Raw genomic sequence first — 27,204 nt, forward strand, 5'->3', positions numbered from 1 at the left:
ATACTTGAAAAACAGAGAAGGGAAAATAAAGATGGTATGTGTATATATACAGTAGATATAGATGCACATCTGATGCCGTTCTATACCTTGTATGCAGCTATGAGCTGCGAACAATTTCTGTTTTTCCTAATACTTTTATTAGAGCCGGTTAATTTCCAGTGGCGCAGGAAAGTCGAGTCTGCATTCTTCTGCATGTAGGTTATCAAGTCATTCTTTGGTAATTCATCTGTGCCAAGGTACTGTTCCACATGCTCTACAGACCAGCAACCCTACAACAGGAAGAACCAAATGTTGGTCTTTCCTGATTGTAAAGTCTCACGCAACAAACATGCATTACAGTAGGTTGAACCACTAAGAGGCCGTGCATTTACCAAAACTCTCCTAGCTTTAAGGTTAGTGACGACTGACAGACAGTTTACTGAGGAGGAGCATTTACACATTTGGGACAGGCACAGAAAAAAATCATAGCCAAGAATTTAATGAGCCGAAGAAGAGAGCGAATGAGAGGGGGAGAGAGTGAGTAAGAGAGAGAAGACGAGGTAGAAAGTTCTCATTACCATCTTTCCGCTCTCTCTTTCCTTGTCCGAGTCCTTCAATTCTCTGTACATTATTCTACAAAACAAAGAAAACTTTTGAGTAACAAACACACACTACACAACCCCCAAGTTTAACAAAAAGTTAAAGACTCACGTATAAGTAGGCTCCCAGATACGTCTAAGCTTGTCGGGTTTAATAGCACCATTGCACGAGAGCTGAAGAAGCTTTTGGACATAATAGAAGATGGTGGACTTGTAGTTACTTAGAGGTAGTTCGACTTCTCGAGTAGTTCCCAGCCCGGCTACTTTTAGGATGAGAGCCAGGCGGGGGGACGGTGTGCACTCCACCTCCTCCTGTACCTCTGATCGAGGTGTACCTATAAAATGAATGTGTTAAATGAATGTCGGAGTAAGAAACACATGTTTTTCAAAAAATAAGTTCCAAAACGCAATAAACGGCATTAAAAAAAAAATTAGATACTGCCAAAATAAGTGTTGTATCAGGTCAATATATAAAAAGTACATTCTTAATTTTACGCAAAATCCGATATCCGCCATGTTATTCTGTCATCTTTTCTCCTTTTTTCCCAAAACGCAATAAACGGCAGTCCTCATTCTTTGCAAAATGCAATAAATCCGCTCAGCCAATCACAGAGCACCATTCAACGCATTGTAAACAACTATGGCATCACGTTGAATACGCATTTACTTTGTGATCAACAAACCAGCAAAATAACACTTTGGTTGGTATTGATAAACCGGTGGTATTTTTTGGGACGGGAAAGAAACGTAAGGCATAAAGATCGAATAATTTATGCGAGAGAACCTCAGGCGAAGGAAAAATGCCGACTCTTGCTTGATCTCCCGACAGCATCAAGCTTCTGTCATGCTAACACAGGCGGGAACTTATGAAAAACTTTCCATTATTTTACTCTAAGCCAACAAAAATCGAGCAGGACCAATTTTTTTTACAGTGGATCGCTGTTCAGCGACGACGTCCCAAGTATGACATCAGCAATGACAGTGTTCCTAATATGACAAAGTAAGTGTTTTGATTAATGGCATTAATGTTTATTATTTTAATCAGTGTATACCACTAGTCAACTAAATGAATATAACATGGCAACGATGAAGGCACATTTATATATTGATTCAATAGATTTAAAGCATTTTGAAAAAAAAAACTTATTGCATTTTGCGGAAAAAATAATATTTTATAAATATTATAAAGTTTTTATAATAAATCTTTGAAAAATCAAATAATGGATTTGACATTATAATGTTATTATAACCTAAAAATGCTATGTGAAAGTTTGTAACAAAAAAATAGTGAAATTAGTCTTTACCGAAAATTAGTCAAATTGGATTTATTGCATTTTGGAACCAAACTCAAAGTGTTTAAAGCACCTGGTGGAGGGATCTCCAAGTCAGTAGTTTGCTGGACGTTAGTCCGGCCCGGTCTGGGGTCGAATGCAGGTACCAGAGCAGAAAACTGTCTCTTCAACACGAAATCATCATCCCAGGTTCTGCGTCGACCCCCTTTGGTTTCATACTCCTCTTCCTCCTGTCAGGTCAACATGGATGGTCAAATAGTTTTTAATGCAACTGCATGCACATACATGTATCTTACCTAATATCATGCTATAAACACGTGGAAACCATGCCGGTCAAAACAAAAATGAACTAAAAACACTACACGGAGTACGATCCTAAACGGTTAATACACCACTGTTCACCAAACTAAAAAAATAAAACAAAAACAACCACCATTAAATTCTAACAAACCATAGAGAGGAAACGAAAATGTAAATAAATGAAGGAGTTGCACTGTACTATTATTGAAACTTCAACAGATTTTACCCTATGAATATGAACGTGGTAACCAAGGTTGACCCTGGACCGTACCAGAACTTCCTCATACTCCTGTTCTTCTTGATTGTCATCCTCATTCTCATCGTCGTCGTCGTCGGGCTCTGGTAGGTCTTCCTCGTCATCTAACTCGGCGAGCAGCGTGTTGGGACGACAACTATCCAGGAAGTCTGAGACGAAGATAGAAAGAGGGAGATGTTTCATATACTAAAAATGTCTAACAACAGGAAATGAATTCAAACCACAAGAGTATGAGTTTAGTAGCAGTGCAGAAACACAAATAGAGATTAATCTGCAGAGGTTTAATGCTGATGAAGGTGAGATAGGAGAGGAGTTTCTGTTTAAGTGAAAAACCATGGCCTACCATAGAGGGAAAACTCAGCCTCCTGACCTGTGTCACTCTCGCTAGATGTAGAGGTCAGGCTGGTCGTCAGCGTGTTACTGAGCAACTGGCCGACAGACAAACCTGTAGTTGCCGTGGCTACGTTATTGCTGCTGGTTACTATGGAGGTTGACATTGTAACAGTCGAAGTGGTACCAGTTGTGGTAAGGTTAGGAAAGCTCTGCGCACCCATGAGAGGAGAAGCTGCAAACACAACCCAAAAACTGTGATTAGTTCAAGAAAATAACTAAATAAGCAGGTAACCCGAAATTAAAAGCTTGCTCTATAGACAAAAACATGCTGCAAAATCATGGCATGAGTCATGTTAATATCATAAAAATACATGTGTAATTAAATTATCATGGAACAGGCTGCAGCTGCACACAACCCAAATTACTATTACCATTAATTGATCACATGCAAAAGCGAGACAAGCTTACAGAGAAACATCATTATTGCATAATAATGCAATTTCCAATCAAAGCACTTGCAAAAAAGCCGTCAAGTAAAAAATATAAGTTCTGTTGTATGAAGGAACCCTTTTCCATGTAAATCCAATTTTTAATTCAAGTAATACGAAGTTTTTTTTGGACAAGTTTGGCACTTTTCCACTGCATAGTACGTCTCACTTTACTAAAACTTGAAGTGTAAAGGGCCGGTCACATGAGAACTTTAAAAAAATATACAGTTTTAAAACCGGTTTTATATTAAAGAGAATAACAAAGTTCACAACTTTTTTCATCCAACTGATGAACAATAAACCATTGACAGCAAATCAAAACTATTTGAAATTCAAGTGCACATGCGTTTAAAGTGGCCATGACTTTTTAAGGATGCAAAATAAATCTTTGGTGTCCCCAGAGCACATTTGTGAAGTTTTAGCTCAAAGTGCCTTACAAATAATTTATTATAGCATGATAAAATTGACACTTTGCAGGTGTGTGCAAAAATGTGCCGTTTTGGGTGTGTCCTTTAAAATGCAAATGAGCTGATGAAATTCAAACACTGATCACAATGATGGTGGTTTGTTGCAATTGAAACTCAATTGTACTGTGAATTTTCTCTCGCTCTCTCTCTCGGCAAAAAATGGCAATACCGTGGTTGGATAGTGCAGATTAAGGGGTGGTATTATTATAATAAGAGCTCCTTATGACATCATAAGGAGAGCCAAATTTCAACAACCTATTTTTTCATGTGCTTGTAGAGAATGGTTTACCAAAACTAAAGTACTGGGTTGAACTTTTTCACATTTTCTAGGTTGATAGAAGCACTGGGGACCAAATCATAGCACTCAAACATGGAAAAAGTCAGATTTTCATGCCATGGCCCCTTTAAAAAGGACAGATGACACTGTGAAGCAGCTCATTTCTTAAGTCCATAACATAAAAACCTCCTAAGGTATCCACACTGATGCAGTTGCGGTGAAATTGACTATGTAATGATTTTTATTCTACTACATTGACTACACCAAAGGGTGAGATATTAGATTATACAAACTGTGAGATTAACAAATTCTCCTTTGGTATGAGGTGGTTAAGAGTGTCCGAACCGGATCGGAAGAACGTCAGAGCCACCCCGATCGCGAATCGTAAATATTAAACATGTTTAATATTTATGATCAGAAATCCTGATGTGTGGGGGGAACCTCGAGGACAAACGCACATACGCACGCTCTTGAGATTATCACATGAAACAAAACAATATCCAATCAGAAAGCAAGATGATGGAAGACTGAAGTAGTCATGGCGCATCACAAAGTGAAGTTGATGTCGACAGCGATTTTAATGACTTCACCCAAACCCTTTTCTTTTCTCTTTACTTTTCTGTAAAAAACATTCAAAATACTATCATTTAAATTTCTTCCTGCATATCGTCCACCATGCTTATTTTGAAGTCGCGCAAGACTTCCTGTTCTCACAGTCGAGACTGGTTGAAAATCTGCGTGTGTGTGGTCTGTGAAACATCATGGCACACCACACACTATAGGAGCAAAACAGTTAAATCTAGGATTTTTTATCCTCACGTTTGTGATCACATTTTGAAAATCGTATAAGATGTAAAAAATCTTTTGTTGTGTACCCAGCATTAGACATTCAGTGACAAACAATTGCAAAAGTTTTTATACTACAGAAAAAATGCAATATCAGTTAATGCCACTAAAAGGTAAGTGATTTGCACAAATACTGTACGCGTGAGCGAACTCAAGTTATCGTGGGTTATGATGATGCTAATACAGTTTGATTATAGTTAATGTTACATTTATCGTTAAAGGGGACGGGGAATGAAAAACCATTTTTACCTTGTCTTTGTTGAATAATGGTAGTCTACCCGCATTCACGAACATATAAAAAGTGCTAGACATGCTAAACATCTCAGTCTCATAGAAATTCCTCTTTTAGAAATGTCAGCCAGAAAACGTCCCAATCTGAAAAACTGATGCTTTTGACATCACAGGCATCTAACTGCCCCTCCACTTTAAAATAATTGGCTACATTTTTTGAGTGGCGGCAAAGTCAGCCAATCAGTAATGAGATTGCAAGTTAAGCCAGTAGGGGGAGACAAATAGGTGCAAAACCACTTGTTTAAAATCCTCCACCCTAATAGAGCTATCTGAGAGAGGTTTTTAGGAAGCTTCTAAGTCAGGGGTCTTCAACGTTTTTTGGGTCGGGGACCCCTTAGATAAGAGAGCCATGGAGCAGGGACCCCCTAATACTAAATGTGTAAAACAAAGATATTTAAGTAAGCAGTAAGGTTCAAGAGTCTGCCTTTTCGTATTAGGCACAACGCAAAGTGGAGTAAAGTACAACTGAAGACCAATCAGAATCAAGGACTGGAACTGTTTTATAAATAGAAACAAACCATATTGTCACACAGCCATACTATAATAAATTGCATAATTTTTTTGTTAAAGTAGATTTCGTTTTTATATTAATATATTAATGATAATAGAGGTCGACCGATTTATCGGCCGGCCGATTAATTGGCCGATTTTTGGCATATTTTAAAAAATCGGCTTTGGCCGATTTTGCTGCAAAATTAGGCCGATTAATAGGCAGGCGCATCTGCGGGCACCTAAGCGCTGTTGTAGAACTCGTGACGCTGCCTGCCTCTTGCTGCAAGCAGCTCGCTCCCGTCTCGTGTGTGTGCAGCCATGCCTTGTTCACAAACAGCTTTACTAAATGATGGCGGATCGCGCGAATTAAGCAGCCAGTACAACAGCGCGACGGGCTTATGTCTCGCGGTGCACTGTCCGTGCAAAGATTAGGCTCATTTCATGTGATTAATGAGTGATGATGAGTTTTGTTTGCGTGACAGAGAGAGAAGAGCCGCGCCTGCACGCTTTCTGTCTCCCTGCTTTTATTACTCAAAACAAAACTGACCCGATGGCGAAATTCGGAAGACCAAATCATATCCACCGAGGAAATGTTTTTCGTGTTGTTACAGTAAGACTTTGTTTACAGTTTTGCGCTGCTCAGCCTGGATTAGAACACAGCGCGTCCGATTCGCGAACTGACTCCTTTGAACGGATTCGTTTGAATGAACGGTTGAAACAACAGATCTGTCCCAACACTAAAGTCACAAGACGTCACTGTCAGCACAATCAGTCACTTATAGCGTCTCAGAAATGAGAATGTAAATGTGTTTAAAAAGATTTGCCCTAAATAACAGTCTCAACTAAAAACCATAGACATTTACTATGTTAACTCTATGATGAATAAATATTTTATCAGGTCTACCAAATAAGGATTTTATCCTACAAAGCAATAAAAGCCATGGTAAAAAACTGATCAAAGATGATGATGGCAGAGTGTCAGGTAATATCTGTGTCTGATAAATGCATGGTGCAGAGGAGGTTGTAAAACTATATATTTTTAAATACTTTGACTTAAATAGTGACATTTTTGCATTTAAAATATCTGCTAACAATGATGAGAACATTTTGACTATTATGTACATATAGAAAATCGGCCAAACATATCGGCCATCGGCTGCCCTGATTTCTAAAAAATCGGCATCGGCATCGGCCAGAGAAAAAGCATATCGGTCGACCTCTAAATGATAATAATATAATAATATTATTTTAAGGTATTTGCAGTGTAATATATTTTCATTTTACTGTGAATTGGACAAGGGCTTTCAGTTTATAAAGAAGACTGATCATGGTGAATGGCACAAAGACTGTCTATTCTGGTGGGGATAGAGGTTGTGCTACTTTATAATTCTGAGGTCTGTTGCCTTTCTCGTGTATCATCATTGTCATTGTCACGAGTTTGAGTAACGCAGGTTTATTTTCTGTATAGCTTCATATCAGACTCAGGAGAACAACATGCAACGAGTCCGAGCTCATCTCTTTGGGGAAACTTTTTGAGAGGCGGATTTCAACCTGACTATGAATCTTGCACAAAGCACCATCACGGCGCGCGTTTCATTAATTTTTAAATGCGAGCGATAGTTTTGTCACAGTTTAAAATGCAGACGCGGTGTGGTGTAATTTGCCTGTTGAATTAGCGCTTTAAATCTGAACCGCGTGAAACAGCCGTACGTCCAAGTTCAGAAATACAGAGGAGACAACATGTTGCACTGATTTTAAAAGACATTCTGAAAGAAAGACACACATAAGATTTACCCGTTTTATGATGACTTTTCTGTCGCTACTGCTGCTTCCTGAGTGGACATTTATAATCTTTAGATAATTTATTTTGGTCCGCTGGCTAAACTGAACGCGCGCCTTCAAACCTATGCGGCCACGCACGTGCACAACTTAAAGGAGACATGTAACGTTTTGTACATATATTTTACGTTTTAAGCAAAAAATAGCTTGTTGAACATCATTTGGAGGACCCCCTGCAGTTCCATCACGGACCCCCTGGGGGCCGCGGACCCCCGGTTGAAGACCCATGTTCTAAGGCATTTCAGACCCAAACAAAAATGTTTTTGTCTACATGTCGCATCACAGAACAAGGATAAATACCCCGTTCAATCATTCTATGTCACTACCAGGATCACTGCTAAATGCAAGATAAGCTTAACGTCCTGCACCATCAAGCAAACCAAGTAATGTCATCAATTGCAAGTAGTGGTATGAACTAGAGCCCGACCGATATGCATTTTTTTGGGCCGATGACAATACAGATATTAGGGAGTAAAAAAGACCAATAACGATATATCGGCCGATATTCTTTATGTGCATATTATAGTACAGTACACATATACTACAGTATATTATACTACTTCAGTACTGTACATAGAATACACTATATACATTAACAGAATATACTATATATAAATACTTTTTTTGCAATGATCACTCACAAATGTGGTGATCAAACACTTAAAATAACGTGACAAAGATATGTAATATAGGCAGGTGTGTTTTACAAGTTAACAATAAACTTTATTATCCAAAATTATTCTGATATCAGTGCACAAAACAGTAAACTTGACTTATTATAAATAACTTTAAAACACAAACAAAACAAAATACATATAACTTAACTCATTGTCAGTTTTGACGAGAATAATGTTATATAGAGGGGTTGCAAGTTTACAAACATTGCAGGGTGCGCGCGCATCCAGGGGGCAGAAAGCCCGATTGGTGAGCTGATCTGCTACTGCAACAACCTTAATTATTGAAGCGTTCTTTATTGTTTGTATATAAATAAGACTTGATTTTAGTTGGATCTGTTTTTCTGTCTTTATTTTTGCAGTTTTACTGTGATACATGTATAAATTATAATTTTATAATTATAATGCTAGTAACGTAATAGTCACATCTACTGGTATGTTAACATCAGGCACCCAGCACTGACTCTGTTGGTACTATTTTCCACGCAACAATTCCTTGGCATTTTGACTTACAGACACCGCTACGAGCATACAACACAATGCACTTCTCTTCTTTCTGCCCCTCGGTTGCGCGCGCAACCAGTTAGTGACGTCGCCGTGCAACCCGTCTATTGGGCTTATTTTATAAAATGGAAACTTTCATTTCATTGTTTATTAACTTTACAGTAAGTTATGTACTTCACAAATTAATTCGAAATTTACTGTTAAGACGACAATGCTTGACTTACTGAAAACATAATGATGTAGGCTAATGTTTAATGTACTGCACAACGTTTTTATAACACGAACCCACAGTGTTCTGCCGGGACTTTAAACTGCCTCCACCTGAACTGAGAGACTAACTGAAGTGAAGGGGGGTTGACTGGTGTCACTACAGTGAGTGACCTGGGTCACCATTAGCAACCAATAGGGCGCGCTCTGCTGGACAAACAAGTACCTACATCTTTTAAAAGCATTTAATGTTTTCTGTAAGGAAATTAAGGAACGTTCATATCGGCTGCATATCTGCGGCTTATACGCCGATACAGATACATCTGCTCATATCGGCCGATAAAATCGGCAAAACGATAAATCGGTCGGGCTCTAGTATGAACTCTCAAATTCAATTTTTAACAGTGAAAAACAAACACATGATGAGCTCAACAACCCCATTTCATCTATATTCTCCATTGTTCTTATGTTATGCGTTTGTTTGTGTCACGTTTATGATTATGTCACGACAGTAGAGGCAGTGCAGCTGTAATGTTAAGTCTATAATTCCCCCACTTTGAAGCGGCACTAAATTGCAGTCGAAAAGCAAATCGAACCTAGTTGTACTACGCAGTCGAAAAGTGCCATTTGTTTAGTTTTTTTTTTGGGTTAAATCTCATTGGCCTAAACCATGTAATTAAAAATGTTCAGATTGTATGTGATTGTCAAATTACAACTTTGTACACTCACAACACAAGAAAACCCCTCAGTACTGTCACTTATAAAAGCATGAGGCGGCAGATACTCACTGGCAGTGCTCATCACGTTACGTCCCAGCGTGTTAGTGTTGTTGTCACTGCTGCTTCGGCTCAGGTTCATGTTGTTGGTGGCATTGGTACGAGACATGTTGGGCGCTCTGCGAACGAAAGACTCCATCAGGCTGGCCTCACGGGAGGATAAGTTGGGGACACTGGCACTGGAGCTCATGGGCGCTCCAGCGGCCAAAAGAGAGCTGACGGACAGCCGTGCGCTGGTGGCGGAGCACAAGGGCCTTGGGGACGCAGCATCCTTACTGGATGACTCCGACACGGAACTGACGTCGGGCGAGCTGACGCTCACAATCCCCATAGAGATGGCCGTCGAATCGGCCGACTGTCTCAAAGTGCCATCGGGTCCCAGTGTCTTGCGCTCTCCACTTTCGTTTCCCGTGTCCGCCGTTAACGTGCTGGTGCTGGAAGCGGATCCGGCCTCTGCTGAGGAAAGTACAACAATCGGTTCCTGTCCTTCTGCTCCCGGGGGTCCTGCGACGACTCCTACCCCCTGCACCACTCGGGTGGAGCTGAGGCTAATATCGCTGCTGCTGGCCACGCTACACACCGAACTGCTACTGCCCTTGCGGCTGGAGGAACTGGCCCCCGCTGTGGAGGATGAGCCACCCTTGTCCGGACAGTTATTTTTCACCAGGCTGCTCCAAGACTGCGGCGTGCCTGCAACAGTGGATGAGACAGGTTTGGGTGACGGGGCTGATTCAGGGTCGTACCCTGGCGCAAGCTTGAGGTCAAACTTTCCTTCCGCACCCATACGATATGAGTTTGAGCCACCGGCATCCCAGGTGACATCAATCCAGCCTGAAAAGGGGGTAGGGAGGAGGGAATATGTACGGGTGAGACCCAGCAAGAGAGCAGAGAGAGACAGCAGCAAGTCAAAGACAACAGCTTGACACTGGACCAGAAATGCGATGATAAAACAGGACTGTTTTGCGAGGTTACATTAAAACCAAATCTTTTACGATCGTCTACTGGAAAGTTAACTCTGGTCCAGGTGAAGCAGTGAAGAAACATGAAGCACAGAAAAATGACAAAAAGCAGTAGAATTTTGCAAATGCCAAGCTACAAAGCCACTTAGGAAAAAGAACAGAAGAATCGTTTCTGTCAGTGTAAAATATACTTGCAATGGAGTTCATTCGGAGCTTGCAAATTGTGACATCAACATGCACTTGGCTTGACTGATGGAGACAGGTTAAAAGGGGTGTTTTATACACTGAAATATGGTTGCCCAAAGAATTCAATAGCAACAGAGTGGATGCTTAAGATAATACAAGTACGACATTGAAAATGTTACCTGTTAAGTTGGGGGGGAGGGATAAAGGTTGCACTTCAAAATATCAAACGGATAAAAAGAAAAAGTATGAAATGACAGTAGCAGACAGCAAGAAAATAGTTATCGAACACTTAAAATAGACCTTGAGGGTATGAAACAGGTTGATTCTTAAATATGCTTTACATCATCATGCAGAATAAGAGCAAGAGAAAAGCACCATACAAGGAAGTAAATACAGGAAGAGAAACTGGTTTCAGATCAGCCCTATCAATGTCTTTACCACAGCATATTTATTTTTAAATACACACAAGAACATGTATTAGAAAGAAAACTTCAATGGGGAAGTGGCTGGTTTGAAAGCAGTCCTTCTCCGAAACATGCTGGGAAGTCCACTGTGATTTCAACTTCACTTTGAACATCAATAACGGTAACTCCGTCTCCCCCCTCACTTATCTGTTGTGATGGATTTGCTGGAGAAAGCTATTCGAGACATGCAAATGCACTTGATGTTCACAATTTGTTTCCCTTAAATATTGAAGTACCACTGAACTCCATTGTGGACTGGCCAGTATAGTGGTCCGATCTAGTGGTCTGTTGCACAGATAACTGCTACCGCATAAGCATTACACATTGTGCTATACTATACAAGCTACCACCGCCAAAGTCGACTCACCATTGTGGGCCTCCCCAGTCACTGTGCCTTCTCCAGCAGGATTGCCGTCCTGATCCCGCCACTTCCAGTCGATGCCACGTACCACCCGTGCCCCTGGAACGATGTACTTCATCACTTGAGAGCGAAAGAGTCGCCGCTGGCGTCTAAGGTTAGCCTCTGCCTCCTTTACTGCTTTACCTGAAATGCAGAACAAGCCCAAGTGACATCGATGTACAGGCAATGCAGCCTTAACCAAACAAATAGGACAATTATGCATGCTTGTTTGTCAAATAGCCTACTTTCAATTACTAAACCACAAACAAATGTGCTGGTAAAAATACTATTTTGCTGATATCTGTCACACATAGGCATGGGCCGGTTACCGGTTTCAAAGAATACAGAGGTTTTAAAGAGTCAAGGTTTCATAACCACTAACATTTTCTGTGATACCTTTCCCAGGTACACAAAATTAAAGGATTAGTCCATTTCTTAAAAAAAATTCAGATATTTACTCACCACCTTGTCATCCAAAATGTTGATGTCTTTGTTGAAGAAAACATTCCAGGATTTTTCTCATTTTAATGGACTTTAATGGACCCCAACACTTAACAGTTTTAATGCAGTTTAAAACTGCAGTTTCAAAGGACTCTAAACAATCTCAAACGAGGCATAAGGGTCTTATCTAGCAAAACGATTGTCATTTTGTCAAAAAAGAAAAGAAAAAAAAAGCACTTTTAAAACACAACTTCTAGTCTTCCTCCGGCTGTGTGACGAGCCAACGCAACCTCACGTAATACGTCATCACGTCAAGAGGTCACGGATGACGTATGCAAAACTACGCCCCAGTGTTTACAAGTGTGAAGAAAGAGGACCGTTCAGACATTGTTGTATGTCGAATGATACTAATTAATGTCTTTGTGTCGGTTTATTGTTTAAAATGTGCGTTTCATATATGTAACACGTCACCTTTCGACTTTATTACGCAATTACGTGAGGTAGCGCTGGCTTGTCACACAGCCAGAGGAAGACTACAAGTTGTTGTTTAAAAGTCATATTTTTTATTTTTCTTGCCAAGTGACAATCGTTTCACTAGATAAGACCCTTATGCCTCCTTTGAAATCGTTTAGAGTCCTTTGAAACTGCAATTTTTAACTACATTAAAACTGTTACGTGTTGGGGTCCATTAAAGTCCATTAAAATGAGAAAAATCCTGAAATGTTTTCCTCAAAAAACATAATTTCTTCTCGACTGAACAAAGAAAGACATCAACATTTTGGATAACATGGTGGTAAGTAAATTATCAGGATTTTTTTTTAGAAAATGGACTAATCCTTTAAATCATTAAGTCATAATTGATTTGAGGTTTACATATAGATTCAAAAATATTTTTTAAAATATTATTATAATTTAAAGGGTTTACTTTTACCTGGCATACATGTTGTATGTTGCTTAAAAATAAAATGTGTTGTGTCCAGTTGAAAAGGTTTTTTTGAAAATAACACATTAACGTGAAAACCAACAGCATTACATCGTATAGATTAATATTTGTTTAATTCAAATTTAAATTTTGAGATTGCTTTATGTCATTAATTTTCTTTAGGGGGCCGCAAAGGGATGCACCCTACATGCCGAAAAGTTTGGAATTTGGTCATATAGTAAAAACTAAGTGGGTGTATTTGAGTGGGATAAACTTGAAATGCAGATTTTTCTAGCTACCCACAGCATACTAGATGTCTAGTTTTGGATGTAATCTTGCAACTAAATATTTAGTTGTATCTTAAAAATCAGTGACAAAACGATTCTGCTATATTGGTTCTTTGAAATCACATTTTCCATCTGAACAGAAAAATCTACGCGTCACCCCAGTTAGATAAAATAGTACATTTTTGGATCCCTAGACAGATAGTATTTGCGCAAGCATAAACATTTAAACTGATGAAAACCTTACTGAAAATGAAACTTAATACAAGAGAAGTTAAAAAAAGTGACATTACTCATTACTGGCACTTACCCAGCTGGTCCTCGCACACACCAGTAACGGTGCCATAGATCTCCAAACCAGACAGGGAGAGGTAGTGCGTTTGTCCGCTGGCATTCTTCCCCATCTGTTTAATACGAATGTGTCTCCATCCTTGCTTTTCATCTTTGGATGGATCCAGCGGCCATGTGGCTGTCGACCTAACAAAGCGAGAGTCATATTAGTAGTAGGCACAATAAAGTGCAGACAGCATTAACGAAAAAAGCAACTGGCACAACCAAACAATATACCCAGCAGCATGTAAATAAACTCCTGAATGCAGATGAAAAGCATACCCTGGTTCATTAAGAGAACTGTCATCCACGTGCGTGTAGAGCGTCATCCAATTCTGACCATCTTTGGACACCTGAAACACCCAGTTACGAAGAGCAGAGCGTCCATATCCACGGGCGTGACGAAGAGTGTAAGCAGAGGGAATGACCCATAGGCCGAGGTCGATTGCAAACCAGGCGTTTTTATCGTCGTTTGTGTGGCAATTGAGCGCAGAGCTGTCTCTGCTCAGGATGTCTTCAAGTCGGCCGTAAGGCAAGTTCCTGCCCTCGGAGGAGGTCACCACAACTAATCCATAAGCAGCAGGGTTTACCCATTCATACGCGGTTCTGCAGACAAACGCATGAGGGTTAGAGTTAAGCATGTACATGATTTATCTCAACCCATTGTGAGACTTCTTGTTAAGATTCAATTTGCTGATTGCATTTTAAATAATTGAAGCGCATCCAAAATCCGAAATAGGACAAAGCTGCTCACTTAGCATTGGTGCCGATCCAGTACACGATCCCATTTTCATCAAAGTCATGCTGGTGTCTGAAGGTGAAGCTTTGGCCCTCCCTAAGCTTCCTAACAAAGATGAACGAGGACCTGTCGAAGTCATACCACTGCTTGGCCACCTGGGAAAAGAGACGAGGGAAAAGTTAACACTTTTTCTCAAAGGCAAACCAGAATATGTTGAATAAAAAGAAATTGTTGAGACCATTTTGAGAAGATACTGCTCCAGTGATTCGACCGTAGCGAGTGGCTCCATTTTGAGCATCCGGCCGGTACGATCGATCAAAGCAGTTTCACCAGGAGCGCGCTCCAGACGGAAACGCAACCTTCTAGTCAAAATCTAACACATATGAAAGATTCCAATGATATAACATCATTCATAAGACAGATGCCACATTGCAATAAACTAAATTTACAGCAAGAGGATGTAAAAGAGACAATCACCTGTAAATTGTAAGTTGAGCCGGGTGTGTCGTATAGGTGGAGAGGTAGCCGCTCTATTGATTCTAACACTGCTATCAGTTTGCGAATTAAGGCAACTGCGGGTCGGCTAAAAAAACAGGGACATTTATGTTAGCAAAATAAAAGACAAAACAAACAAACAAACATAAAAAAATAGATGTATTTACCTTTCATCATCTTCATTTTCAGTAAACGCAGTCTTGAATACATTTATTCTTTCCATCAAAGGCTTACAGTCATGTTTCACGTCTAGTTCAACACTCTGCGAGCAAAGTAACAATAATTTAAACAAAAAAAATATATATAGTAACAATAAAAGTTTACGCAGAACATTTACGATGTGACTTACATTGCTGAGGACAGTAAACAGTGCTTGCACCAGGCCACTGCTGCACATTTCATAGGGAGAAATTGTGTTTTCATCCTTGAGAACGACTATTAAATTTTCAAGAGCCGTTTTCATGAGGTCTCGCCACGTGTTTTCCCCCTCAATGCACTGTTGAAATTCAATAACAGTGAAGAAGCATACGAGACACTTTACTAGCATGGGTTAGTTGAGTAACCGGGCATCGCTTTACCTGTCTGTTAGTATGCAACTCCCAGGCAGACTCCAGCTGTGTGGCAATGTTTCGCAGTGTGACCACGACGCCTCTTGGCATGCTCTCCACGGCCTTAAAGTGATCATCGTAAAGATCTCTGGCCATGGTTTTGACCTACAAACAGAAAGTGTATTACAGTCAATTAACACAGTAATTATTAGGCATGGTACAACGGTTCTAGAATCTGATTGGCTGAGAGGCTTTTCCAGCCATGCAATATTCCCCTAGTATCACCACAGGAAATCAATATTCATAATCACATACCTTCTGTTTAGTTTTTTCCAATTTGGATTTGAGCTTTCTCCCTCGTTTACCAGTCCAGCCAGTAACAAACTCAGACCCTGTTAAAAAAAAAAAAACAAAAAGACAGCACAAATTAAGACATGCGTGAGAGACAAGCAGCTGATTTGAAACAAATCAGAATTTGACGTTCCCTACTTTTACCTAGAGATGTTTCTGCAGTGAAAGAGTGTTTAGTTCCTCGGTTTGATTCAAACACAAAGCCTGGTAGGTCTTCTTTGAGGATGGTGGCCTGTTGACCATCCGAGTTGTGGATGGCAATCTCACCCTCTTTCAAACAGGTAAGGGACCAGTTGCCCACTGTGAGTTTGGTTGGACCTTGTGTGGACAAGATGGGCTGGCTTGCGGTCACTGGTTTGACCTGACTCCTAGCACGCTGCAGCTTCTCCAAAAACTCACTTCTGCTTTCTAAAGAAGAAAGGTTAAGAAACCATTAGCTTGTATAGCTAACCAGAGCATTAAAGGCCAACCGTAAAGATTTAAGTCCACAAAAAAAGCCTAAATTACAACGGCCTAAATGCAAAAGACATAAGTTTCACTTTTCCTGGAGCTTTAATGATAGATGCATAGTTTAGATTAATCCAGGACAAGGCCTTAAGTTATATTAAAGTACATTTAAGTAGTTTTTACAAAAAACCAATACTGGTGTGCAGCTAAAACATGCAATTTAGTCTTGGACTAAGATAAGCCCTGTCCCCTTAGTGATAAAATGTATAGCTTAAAATGCACTGCAAGTCACTTTGGGTTAAAGTGTCTGCCAAATGGATAAACATAATTATGCTGGAGGTTGTAATCTAGACCTACAGTGACAACTAAGCACTTGTAAAGCAGTGTCAAGACCATAATTAAATGCATAACAGGGAACCGAGAAGGTGTGGTTGAATGGTTTGTGGTTGACCCATAAGCTCCAGTTATTTTTTATTCAGTGCCTCAAAACAGTACAATAGCATGTCAACGGGGCTCAAACATGCAAAGTGGGAGAACAACCCAAAAAGATAACTGGATTTCAGATCCATCTGTTTGGAGGAAACGTACCAGAGCTATCAGATCCACCCTCAGGGCTTCCGCTGGAGTACATGGTGGCCAGTTTACCATCCAAGATAAAGCGAAACCAACCATTGCTGCCGTTGGAGAGCTCCAAAGCAGCTGCATCGCTCCAGATATAAAGACAATCCCTGCCTCTAATGATGGACCAGTCTCTCCAATGGTAGGGCTTTCCTTGCTGGATCTCTTTGGCATCCTCTTGTGGTTCATCATCCTGAGAAATGGACATGGATTAAGTAGATCATACTAAAATAATTAATTTGATGTAAATCCTGAATACTTCTTGTAATTCAGTCCTCAATGGTGACTTTTCAGATACGCATAAAAGACATTAAGGGGCCGTTTCCCAGACAGCGTTTAGATTAAGCCAAGACTAAGCCTTAAGCCCGGTGCACACTGTGAGATTTTAGCCACGATTTAGCTGTCTGGGACAAATTTTGAAATCCTAAAAGATTTCTGGAATCCTAGGCTAAAATCTGCCATCTTTAATCGCTAGTTTGACATGTTCACAGACAGCCGATTAATGACGTTGCAATCAAAATTAAAATGGCAGTGTCAGAAATTTTGTGAGACAATCCTGCTGTGTGACATCTCCCTACGACAACCGGCAAATCAAGACCCAATAGAAGCACAGAACCAAATGACGCAATTAGTGAGGCGACAACAACAAATCAACGCAGACAAATGTCAAAAAGAGCCAGATAGACTGTACTTGTGGAGTTATGGAAACATAAAGAGTGTTTGTACAATGTGTCATCACCACTGTATAGGATAAAAATGAAGCAGCCTGGAGAGAAATCGCGCTGAAAATACAAATGCCAGGTACTCGTCTCCTTCGTTTTTTCTTCTTTTATGCTTGAGACAAGTCATGATTAAAATGAATGATAGATGTTGTTTCGGTTTGCTAGCCTTCGTTTTAGCGTGTGTTCGCCCAGCCGTCGTCCATCGATGACGTAAAACTGCGGACGCGTTTGTTTGTGTGCGTCCGATTTTTGAAAGTCTTTAAACTCGTACAGTCTGACATTGATGGAAACTGAGATCATACAGTGTGACATGGACTTAACTACGATCTTGATCGCACCGTGTGGCAAGCAACAATCTAGGGCTGTGTTGAAAAAATCGATTCACCGATTCTGAATCGATTTTCATGTTAATCTCTAAAGATCGATCCGTAACTCAAAGAATCGATTTAATAATTAATAACTTAAACTTGCCGCATCATTGAATTTACGCATGCGCGCGAGGTGGAAGGACATTAAAAAAACGAACATAGCCGTCAGGAACGTTAAGCAAGCGGTTGTTTTGAAAACTCTAGAAACGCTCAAAGCTGCGATCTACATGTAAAATAATCCACTCATAACAAATGAACGAGTTATTTGTGTAATTTTTATAATAAGCGCCATGCAGTGAATCCACCGCGGGTCTCCAGTGAAACTCTCTCTCTCTCCCTCCCTCCCTCCCTCCCTCTGTGCTCATGCAGCCGGTCTCTGACGGGCAGAGGTTTCTTGAGGCGCGCGCAACGGGTCGCCAAATAAAGAGTTCTTCTTACACATAATAATGCTAATAGTTGTAAAGGTTTCTGAACTTTAAGCAAGCTAATTACAAAACTCGCGTTTATATCAGTGACACGTGCGCTGTAGTTTGACGCCTAATTTGCTTATAGTACAAACATCTTTGTTCAGAAAGACGAGAAAGAGACGAAAATATTAACGTGTAATAGAAAGTAAAGAGCGTCAAAACAGACTTCATCACATCATAGCACCCGTCATAATATCTATAAAGAGGTCCGTCTCTCATATACAGGTATTTATCCTGTCTGTAGGTTTGTGCATAAATTTATACCTGTTCATTTTACATACTGCCTATTTTTAATGTAATGTATGCATAAATACAAAATACAATGCATACTATAGCTTCAATAGTCTTTAAAATTAATAACTCAATTAAAAACAAGATTCTGTCTATCAAGACTTAATCTGTTGTTATCATCTGGGCATTTTCACTTTAACATTATTAACTTTAAATTGTCCATATTTTAAAACTGTGGTGAGCAGTTAAAAGCTATAGTGAGTGGCAAATAACTGCACATTTTTATAATCCAAAAAACTGAAAAACATGTATACCATGAAATATACTGATAAAATGACTCATGGAATAGATTTTTGGTCATGCCATGCACCCCTATCTGGCACCATTCCGGGCTTTTTTCAAAAACACTTATCTAAATCTCGAAGATCGGATCAGATCGGATCGGATCGAATTGAATCGAATCGAACAATGATAATCGATCCAAGATCTTGAGAATCGGAATCGAATCGATTCTTGAAATTTGAATCGAAACCCAGCCCTACAACAATCCTAAAGGACTTTTTAAAATCGCACAGAGTATACCGGGCTTTAGTAATATTAGGACTAGGGATGTTCAAATTGACCGTTTAACTGTTAACTGAAGGTAAGAATTTCTGACCGATTAACATTAAAAGAAAAAATTTGTTAACGTACGGTGCGTCATGAGCCGACAGACATTTTGCCACTTTTTTATCTTTAATTTGTGAATGTCCTGTAAATGACACAAATTATTGCTGCCCTGACGGGCTGATAAAGTAATCATTTGTATGAGAAATCATTTGTGTGCATGTTTGAGTACGATTTGGAAGCTGAAAGGAGACGCGCGCAAGATGAAGCTGTCCGTCTCGCGCACATTCGTACAGACCTTCGCTGATGGCCTCTGACACGGACCATAAACTCTTTTTGCACAAACAGAGAAAGACGACATAAAAGCAAAACTTTTTGAAATGCGTCCTGCTTTAGAAATGGCCACTGTGAAAGATGAAAAAGAGACAATCTGAACTTTTTGGATATTGATTCTCTGGACTGTTGTGTTGCGTGAATATCTGATAATGTAAGAATCCTGGCTCTGTTGTTGATCTGTCTGCTGTTTGCACGTTCAAATTAAACACATTTTTATGTTTTTACCAAGTCACAGACAACTGTCAACTGTATTTTTTACTCAATTACAATTGAATATTAAAATCGAATAAGTTAACAGTTTGTTTAATAAGCTGCGGTTGTCGGTCGAGAAAATTAACTGATATGAACATCCCTAATTAGGACATTTATTTGTTTTTACAAACATACCTGGGTCAGGGACAAAAATGGTTTGGCAAGAAATAAAATTCAAAAATCTTAAAAAAATAAATAAAATTTAAAGCATGTATCAGGTTTATTTCAATGCTTTGAATATTTTATGCAATAAAAAAATTACAATTGCACCATTTTTATGAAAGTTAAGACTGAATGGACCTGAAATGGTGTCAAATGGTGTAACCGCCAATTGTGCCAAAGAATAAGAAATATTAAATATTTTAAACACCTTGATGACATGCATGCGTAATCATAAAAAAACATTTTAATACAAGTAATTTCTAAATGTAAATTTTAATGCGTTTTTGTAATATTTGTCCCGACATGTGCTGACAACAGCTCTGTTTTCTAAATAATCTTTGACAAATGATGTTAAAATATTATTAAATTGAACCATACGGACACAAAATAATTTACGTCACGTCATTGACCCACCTTACTAAAAACAATACTAGTGTGCATAGACAAAAAAATTGGCACTGATATGTTAAGTAACGTCAAGGCAAGTTTAGTTAATCTGGGGTCTAGGGTAAGCCCCGTCCAAAAAAACTGCCCCTTAGACATTTAAAGTGAGCAAGTCTGACCTTCTCAGGCTTGGCCTCCTCTTCGTTTTCATCATCTGACGTGGGTCCTGCCAGAGTGGAAACCTTATTAATGACACCCAGCCGGGCCAGCTGGTCTAAAAACACGTCACCTCCCTTATCCACCAGATCCCTAATGATCTGTAGTGCAAGCAGATGACCGTCATCGTCATCCTGTGAAAGCCAAGTAGAGGTCATTGAGAATTAACCACCAACCAACGAATATGAAAATCTATCTGCCATGTGGACTGTGAGAAAAAAAATCTGACCTCCTGATCCAAAACGGTTGCGGTGATCTCCACAAGCACAGTGGGCAAGTTGTGTCCAGCATCAGAGTCACACACCTCCTTTAGGAGAACTTCAGAACTGTAGTGCACCATCTTCCTGATCAGAGCTAAACTAGCTTTCCTGTGAAAGGAGGACGATACATCAAAACATGGTTAACTAGAAAGCAATAACATCTACAAGGTTAGCGTTACATTATTACCTTAAGTCCGGTTTAAAATGATTCAGCCTCTCACCTTATTGAAGGCAGCATGGTTTGCTGAAAAGTCTGTGCAAATACTGGAAGCAGCCTTTTCAGGTAGATAGGCGCCATCTCAGGGTCACCTTTTGGCTCACTGCCCTCCTCCTCTTCTTTATTTACATCCTTCTTTTTCTTGTCATCCCCCTTGTTTACGGGGCACATCCAGTCTCCTAAACCACACACCATGGGAAGCACATTAAAATCTTTCAATTACCCAAATCCAAAATGAAATTAATGGTGAGTGAATGCATTAAAGCTGAAATATGCACCACTAGCGTCGCCAAACAGAATTGAAAATTTAAAGAAATCCATTGAAGCACACAACCACATACTGAGCAGACACATTTTAGGGGAAATCAATTTACAAATAGGAAATTAAGATAGGATAGCACCTTAACACGCCAAAACAAACAACTTTCTTAAACGAAACAGATCATTAACTATAACAAACAAGAAAAAGCTGATAGACCCACCAGGAGACTGAAGAATTGCTACGACCTCGCTGTGACCCCTCTCTCTAGCTTTGTCCAATGGAGTTTTCCCATCTTCATCCCTCAGGTCAGGGTTAGCCCCATGGCGCAATAAAGTCTAGTTTAAAAACAAATATTAATATACAAAAGCAGTAAAAGCGTCATTTAAAAATCACAAAGATGTTACGCATTAAATGCCTTACCTTGGCTACTTGTGGTCTGCCAAAACAGGCAGCATAGTGCAGTGAGGATGACCTCTGACCTCTGTTGACATCAGCACCTCTCTCGCAGAGAAACTCCACCTTAAGCAGACCAGAAGCAGGTGAGATTTCACATCCCCAAGAGAATACTACTGATCCGTTGTCCCTCTCACTTACACAAGTCCTCCACAGACCAGAAGGGTCAAGAAAACGAGGTCATATTAATTTTCATTATGCATGGCATTCAAAACACTTCTGCTGGTGGTCTCTTATTGCACAATGTAAAAAAAAAGTGTTGTCCTAAATTTTGTCAGCAACCTCTGTTTGCTCACGCTGTTGCACCATGATCAATGAGTCACCCTGTCTGAAGGCAATTTCTGTGTACGTAATAAACAACCGCACAATGCCAGACGTTACAAAATATCTCACCATCTCTTGTGTTCCAAACGCAGAGGCCCAGTTTAAGAGTGTCTGACCTACATCATCCATGAAATTCACTTCAAATGCTTAAGACAAAAAAAAAAAAAGAATGGATGTGACATCAAAACAACATTCATTGAAATAACTTTTTAAGCAAAACTTTTTGAAAAGCTTACCACCGGTGTCAATGGCATCAATGAGAGCATCCGTGTCTTTGCTGCGTATACAGTCGATAAGCTGTCGGTGAGAACGTTCTCCGGAGCTGTCGAGACGCCGCAGACCTGGGATACGACCGGTGGAACCTGCAGTCGATTTGGGCAAAGCCTTGCGGCCCTCGAAGAGCAGCACCAGAAGCAAGTCCACCAGCCGCATGGTGTCCAGCACGCAGCGCTCGTCCCCTTGCAGGGCGCTTTCCATAGAGTTGGGTAGCTCGGAGCGCAGAAGATCCTGAGGATGAGAGATAACACAGGCGTAAATCTTTAAATCACACACGATACCCAAGTAGACTCAGATACTGGGCCCTATTTTAACGATCTAAGCGCATTGTCCAAAGCGCACAGCGCAACGTCTAAATGGGCGTGTCCGAATCCACTTTTGCTAATTTAACGACGGGAAAAATGTTTTTTTGCGCTGAGCGCATGGTCGAAAAGAGTAGGTCCTATTGTAATGGGAGTATTCTGGGCGTAACGTGCAGTAAACCAATGAGAGTCACAGCTCTCATCCCCTTTAAAAGCAAGTTGCTCTTGCGCTATGTCTAATCCCTATTTAGATGACGGACTTTGTAAACTGAAAAACTAAGCGTAGGAAGAAGATCCCCAGTTTAAGATTAATGTTAAATAATTATGTTGTTTTTCACTTGTATTGAAATTGTTATTTTTTAATTAAAACCTTTAAAACCAGTTTTCTTTTAGTCATGGAAGTAAAAAGCAGGCTTGTAATTGCTTTAAATGTATGGCTATCCAATATCATCAAAAAATAATTTACAAGTATGTAAGATAAGGTTTGTACTCTAAAAATACTTTATTTGTAACAAACAGGAGATAAAGAATTTACAAACGGCTCTCCTCACGTTTCAGCACTTTGGACAGCGGTTTTTTTAGCTAAGAGTTTTTTTAAGCATTACTTAAAAATGTTTCTCATCTCACCATATCCACAGGTACAGAGTAATCATATACAATAAATCCGTGAGGTAGCATTAAAAAAATTTAAAAACAGACGCATTTGTTCAAAGCAAAGCATTTATTTACTTACCAGGCTGCAGAAGCAGCTCTTTTTGTCTTCTAATGTCTCATAATTAGTCCTCATTTATGTCCAAGAGACTCAATAATAATCTTTTACATTCAATCCTTTAATCTTTCATATTTAAAAGCATTTTTGTGCTGCTGCGCATTCATGTACCTTGTGATAAGCAAACCCGCGTTGTCCTCCCGTTTATAGGCGCATTTTACTAATGCGCTCTTTAAATAAAAAAAAACATATTGCGCCATTGACTTTAGACCAGGTTTTTGTTGGTCAATGGCGTAGTCTATTTTAGTTGCCTCAAAATAGCAACGCGCCAACAATGCGCCTGAACACACCTCGTTTTCAGACCAGAACGCCCATGGGCGCAAAAGGGGGCGCAAATGCATTTGCTATTTAAACAACGCGGCGCTAAACATGAAAATTAGGGTGGAAACTAGCGAAAGACACTTGCGTCGCGCATTGCGCTGCATTGCGCCGGGTGTAAGATAGAGCCCACTGTGTTTTGGTCTTTAGGTACCTTAAAGGTAATTAAATTTCGGTTTCAATTTATTAAAGACTCATTTATTAGAAAGAACGCAGCAAGTATTTATCATATGTGTGACCCTGGACCACTAAATTATGTGTATGGATCATAATTATCGATTTTTATTTTTTGCCAAAATCATTGGGTTATTATTTCAAAAATTTCAATATTTTTTGAATCATTAGATTCAAGATTTTTAAATAGTTGTATCTCAACCAAATATTGTCCCATCCTAACACACCATAAATAAATTGAAAGCTCATTTAAATCAACTTTCAGGCGATGTATAAATCATATAACCATCATGACAGGTTTTGTGGTCCAGGATCACATTTAACATCCATTTGACAAACTATCTAACAGTCTCTACTAGTCTACCTATGGGGTGAAGCAGATGATTATGTTTTGTTCCTGATTTTCATTAGTATTAATAATTTAATTTGCATGAGACATCTCTGTTGACCACCTCCTAAAAGTGTTTATAACACGGCCCTGAGGGTGTTGATCATTTTGTTCTTTGGGTGTTGATAATTTTTCAATAACCGCACACCTTAAGGGCGATTTATAGTCGTGCGTAGGTCCTACGGCGTAGCTACGGCGTAGGCTATCCGTAGCCTGTGCGTAGCTCTGCGTAGCCTGACGCGCACCTCACAAAATTTCTAACAGCGCGTCGGCTCTACGCGGACCGTAAGCGCTGTGATTGGTCCACCAGAACCCCTCCCGTCAGGTAAAAAAACTGCGTCATAGGTATTTCCATTTGAGACGATGAAAACAAAGGTGAGCCAAGTTGAGGAGTGATTTAACTCAAACTGCAACATAAGTCGCTGTTTATTTACTTCCATCATTGCTGGTCTTCTCAAATTATACACAACAAGTTGCTATTTCTTCTTCGTTTGTGGGTTTACTTGCTTAGCTTCTTCTTCTGTGACGACTTCTGCTGCTACTGTGGTTACACGCGTGATTACTGCCAACCAGCGGTTTCGCGTGTGTTTGTACGTCGACGCGGACGGCGACGCACAAGTATAAATGAAAACCGACGCGGAACCTACGCCATCGCTGCTATGCCGTAGGACCTACGCACGACTATAAATCGCCCTTTACTTGCCAAATGTCTTAAAAACAGGCACCAGAGCAATGTTTGTGGTAACCGTGGTATAAGAGGAATAATTGACTACGGTCCTTTGAATTATTTGAAAATAATGCACAACCGCAAGTGGCACGTCGTAAATTATTCCTTACTTAATTATTTTAATAATTTGTATTCATTAAATTATACATTAAAATGTCCTATATAAAAAAGCCCAACATTGTATTACTTAGCTTAAGCATACTTTTGACACAAACATTGACACATTTTTTTTTAAATCGTCACCATGTGATAAAGTTCATAACAATACTGAAGAAACCCACAGTACTTGCGACATCATACTCCAAATATATCTTACATGTGTAACAAGTGGTGAGCCTCTGCAAAGTGTGGACAAAAGACTGACGATGGTGGACACTTGGTTGCTCAGTTTGGAGTCGGCGGCAGATGGAGCAGCTCCACTGGAGGTTCTGCCAGGTTTGCAGGTGGAGGAGGGTCCAGATGCTGTTCCTCCTGCTGCTGCCATACGGGACAGCAGCTCTTCTGTAAGCCCGTGCTTAGCTAGCGGTGCTGGGTCAACTCCACGGCGTGTAAACCTGTCCGCCAGTGAAGCAAAGCAGCGCAGTGCTCCGTCAGACACCTGTGGATCACATTGGGGCAATATTTATTATTTAATGATGCAAGATTTGTAAATATTTAATCATACAAAACAAATAGCACTTACAGGGATAGCTTACCCAAAAATAAAAATTCTTAAGTTATCATTTAATCACCCTCATGTTGTTACAAACAGATGAGGGGCACCATTCACTTCCATAGTATTATTTTTTTCTCCAACTATGGTGCTTCTGATCTGCTTTGTTACAAACATTCTTCAAAATATCTTCCTTGAGTTCAGCAATACAAAAAGTGACCGAATTTCCATTTTTTGATCATTTGCATGATTTTTATGGAGCTTTTTGGTTATAGTAACATTTATTATCTGGTAAATCTTGCTCATGTAGTACCTGATGGTCTTCATGTTTGAGTAAACTAGAGAGGGACTCGACGCATGTCTCGAGGGAAGAGTCCTGCGGCTCCATCTTACTACACAGACGAGAAACTACTGCCATGGCGGAGTGCAAAGTGTCTTTGTGCACCAGATGACCACTGTCCCTTATGAAGCTCAGCACACAGTTCAGTCCCCCGGCTTCAAATACCGCTCCAGACTCCCGAGTACAGATCAGCTCCAGAACCTGATAACAACAAATTCATGATTTAACTCAAAGATTTAATTATGTTCAAATAAACAATTGTAACATGAAGAGACATAAACATCACAGCTTTAAAGGAAAACACCACCGTTTTTCAATATTTTACCATGTTCTTACCTCAACTTAGATTAAAAGTCCACGCATTGAAAAAAGATAGGTTTGTATTAAATAATCTTTGTAGAGCGCTTCTTGAATGTGTTAGCATTTAGCCTAGCCCCATTCATTCCTATGGCTCCAAACAAACGTTTTATTTTGTGCCACCATACTTACTCGTGTACCTACTCATGTAACAGTCTTTAAATAGGGAAAACATGGAAGTATTGGTGGCTTCTAAATGAATCCCTGTTTGGAGCCATAGGAATGAATGGGGCTAGGCTAAATGGTAACACATTCACAAAACGCTGTACACAGATTAAAAGTGCACGCACTAAAAAAAAATAGGTATGTATTATTCGTCTAAGTTGAGGTAAGAACATAGTAAAATACTGAAAAACAGTGGTGCTTTCCTTTAAATGGCAATTGTTACATTAGTCCATAAAACAATCCTAGATGCACTTGTAATTAGGATAAACGGAGTTCAGCAATCGATATCGAGTTGCCTACCTTAACACACTGTTCAGCCAGATCTCTGCTGGTCCTGTTGTTGAGCTCCACAACCACCAGTCGGTTACACAGGGCCTTGATGGCTCCATCTACTCCCACAATCCTGCGGGTACATTCGGCAGACACATCCAAGTAGTAGGTGATGGCCCTGGCTGTCACTTCCAGCACATTATCTGGTGCACTCTCATCCAGAAAGATCTTACAAAGAGCTGGAAGAAATGTCCGCGGAGGACACCTGGGGTAGACGGACAGCAAAAACAATTTTTATTAATTAGTGTAGACCGAAGAAAATGGACGTAAGGGCGGCACAATATGAAAGCTAACATGATGATAATATGCAATACAACAAATCCACAACATGGAGGATAATTT

The 27,204-nt window shown here is 39.9% G+C and overlaps 1 protein-coding gene across 7 annotated transcripts in view; it reads right to left on the reverse strand.

Moving 5' to 3' along the window:
• Window positions 1–27,204, reverse strand: part of hectd1 (HECT domain containing 1) — a 40,194-nt gene that overhangs the window by 8,984 nt on the left and 4,006 nt on the right. Inside the window, exons 3-31 of one of the 7 annotated variants that reach the window (XM_065288287.2) lie at window positions 26,833–27,067; window positions 25,984–26,211; window positions 25,335–25,616; window positions 22,301–22,571; window positions 22,134–22,210; window positions 21,708–21,806; window positions 21,508–21,622; window positions 21,030–21,204; window positions 20,778–20,916; window positions 20,512–20,682; window positions 16,775–16,997; window positions 15,884–16,147; window positions 15,704–15,780; window positions 15,419–15,553; window positions 15,190–15,336; window positions 15,008–15,102; window positions 14,823–14,928; window positions 14,584–14,718; window positions 14,361–14,500; window positions 13,889–14,212; window positions 13,587–13,753; window positions 11,597–11,773; window positions 9,633–10,310; window positions 2,770–2,991; window positions 2,397–2,575; window positions 1,944–2,100; window positions 691–913; window positions 558–612; window positions 87–269 (exon numbers count right to left, since the gene is read on the reverse strand). In XM_065288287.2, the coding sequence (XP_065144359.2) occupies window positions 87–269; window positions 558–612; window positions 691–913; window positions 1,944–2,100; window positions 2,397–2,575; window positions 2,770–2,991; window positions 9,633–10,310; window positions 11,597–11,773; window positions 13,587–13,753; window positions 13,889–14,212; window positions 14,361–14,500; window positions 14,584–14,718; window positions 14,823–14,928; window positions 15,008–15,102; window positions 15,190–15,336; window positions 15,419–15,553; window positions 15,704–15,780; window positions 15,884–16,147; window positions 16,775–16,997; window positions 20,512–20,682; window positions 20,778–20,916; window positions 21,030–21,204; window positions 21,508–21,622; window positions 21,708–21,806; window positions 22,134–22,210; window positions 22,301–22,571; window positions 25,335–25,616; window positions 25,984–26,211; window positions 26,833–27,067 (5,479 nt within the window). Of the gene's footprint in view, window positions 1–86; window positions 270–557; window positions 613–690; window positions 914–1,943; window positions 2,101–2,396; window positions 2,576–2,769; window positions 2,992–9,632; window positions 10,452–11,596; window positions 11,774–13,586; window positions 13,754–13,888; window positions 14,213–14,360; window positions 14,501–14,583; window positions 14,719–14,822; window positions 14,929–15,007; window positions 15,103–15,189; window positions 15,337–15,418; window positions 15,554–15,703; window positions 15,781–15,883; window positions 16,148–16,774; window positions 16,998–20,511; window positions 20,683–20,777; window positions 20,917–21,029; window positions 21,205–21,507; window positions 21,623–21,707; window positions 21,807–22,133; window positions 22,211–22,300; window positions 22,572–25,334; window positions 25,617–25,983; window positions 26,212–26,832; window positions 27,068–27,204 lie in introns of all 7 variants that reach the window. The other 6 variants (XM_065288286.2, XM_065288285.2, XM_065288289.2 and 3 more) reach the window with 6 other exon arrangements.

This window comes from Paramisgurnus dabryanus, chromosome 17 (genome assembly GCF_030506205.2).
Source record: "Paramisgurnus dabryanus chromosome 17, PD_genome_1.1, whole genome shotgun sequence".
Taxonomy (NCBI): Eukaryota; Metazoa; Chordata; class Actinopteri; order Cypriniformes; family Cobitidae; genus Paramisgurnus; species Paramisgurnus dabryanus.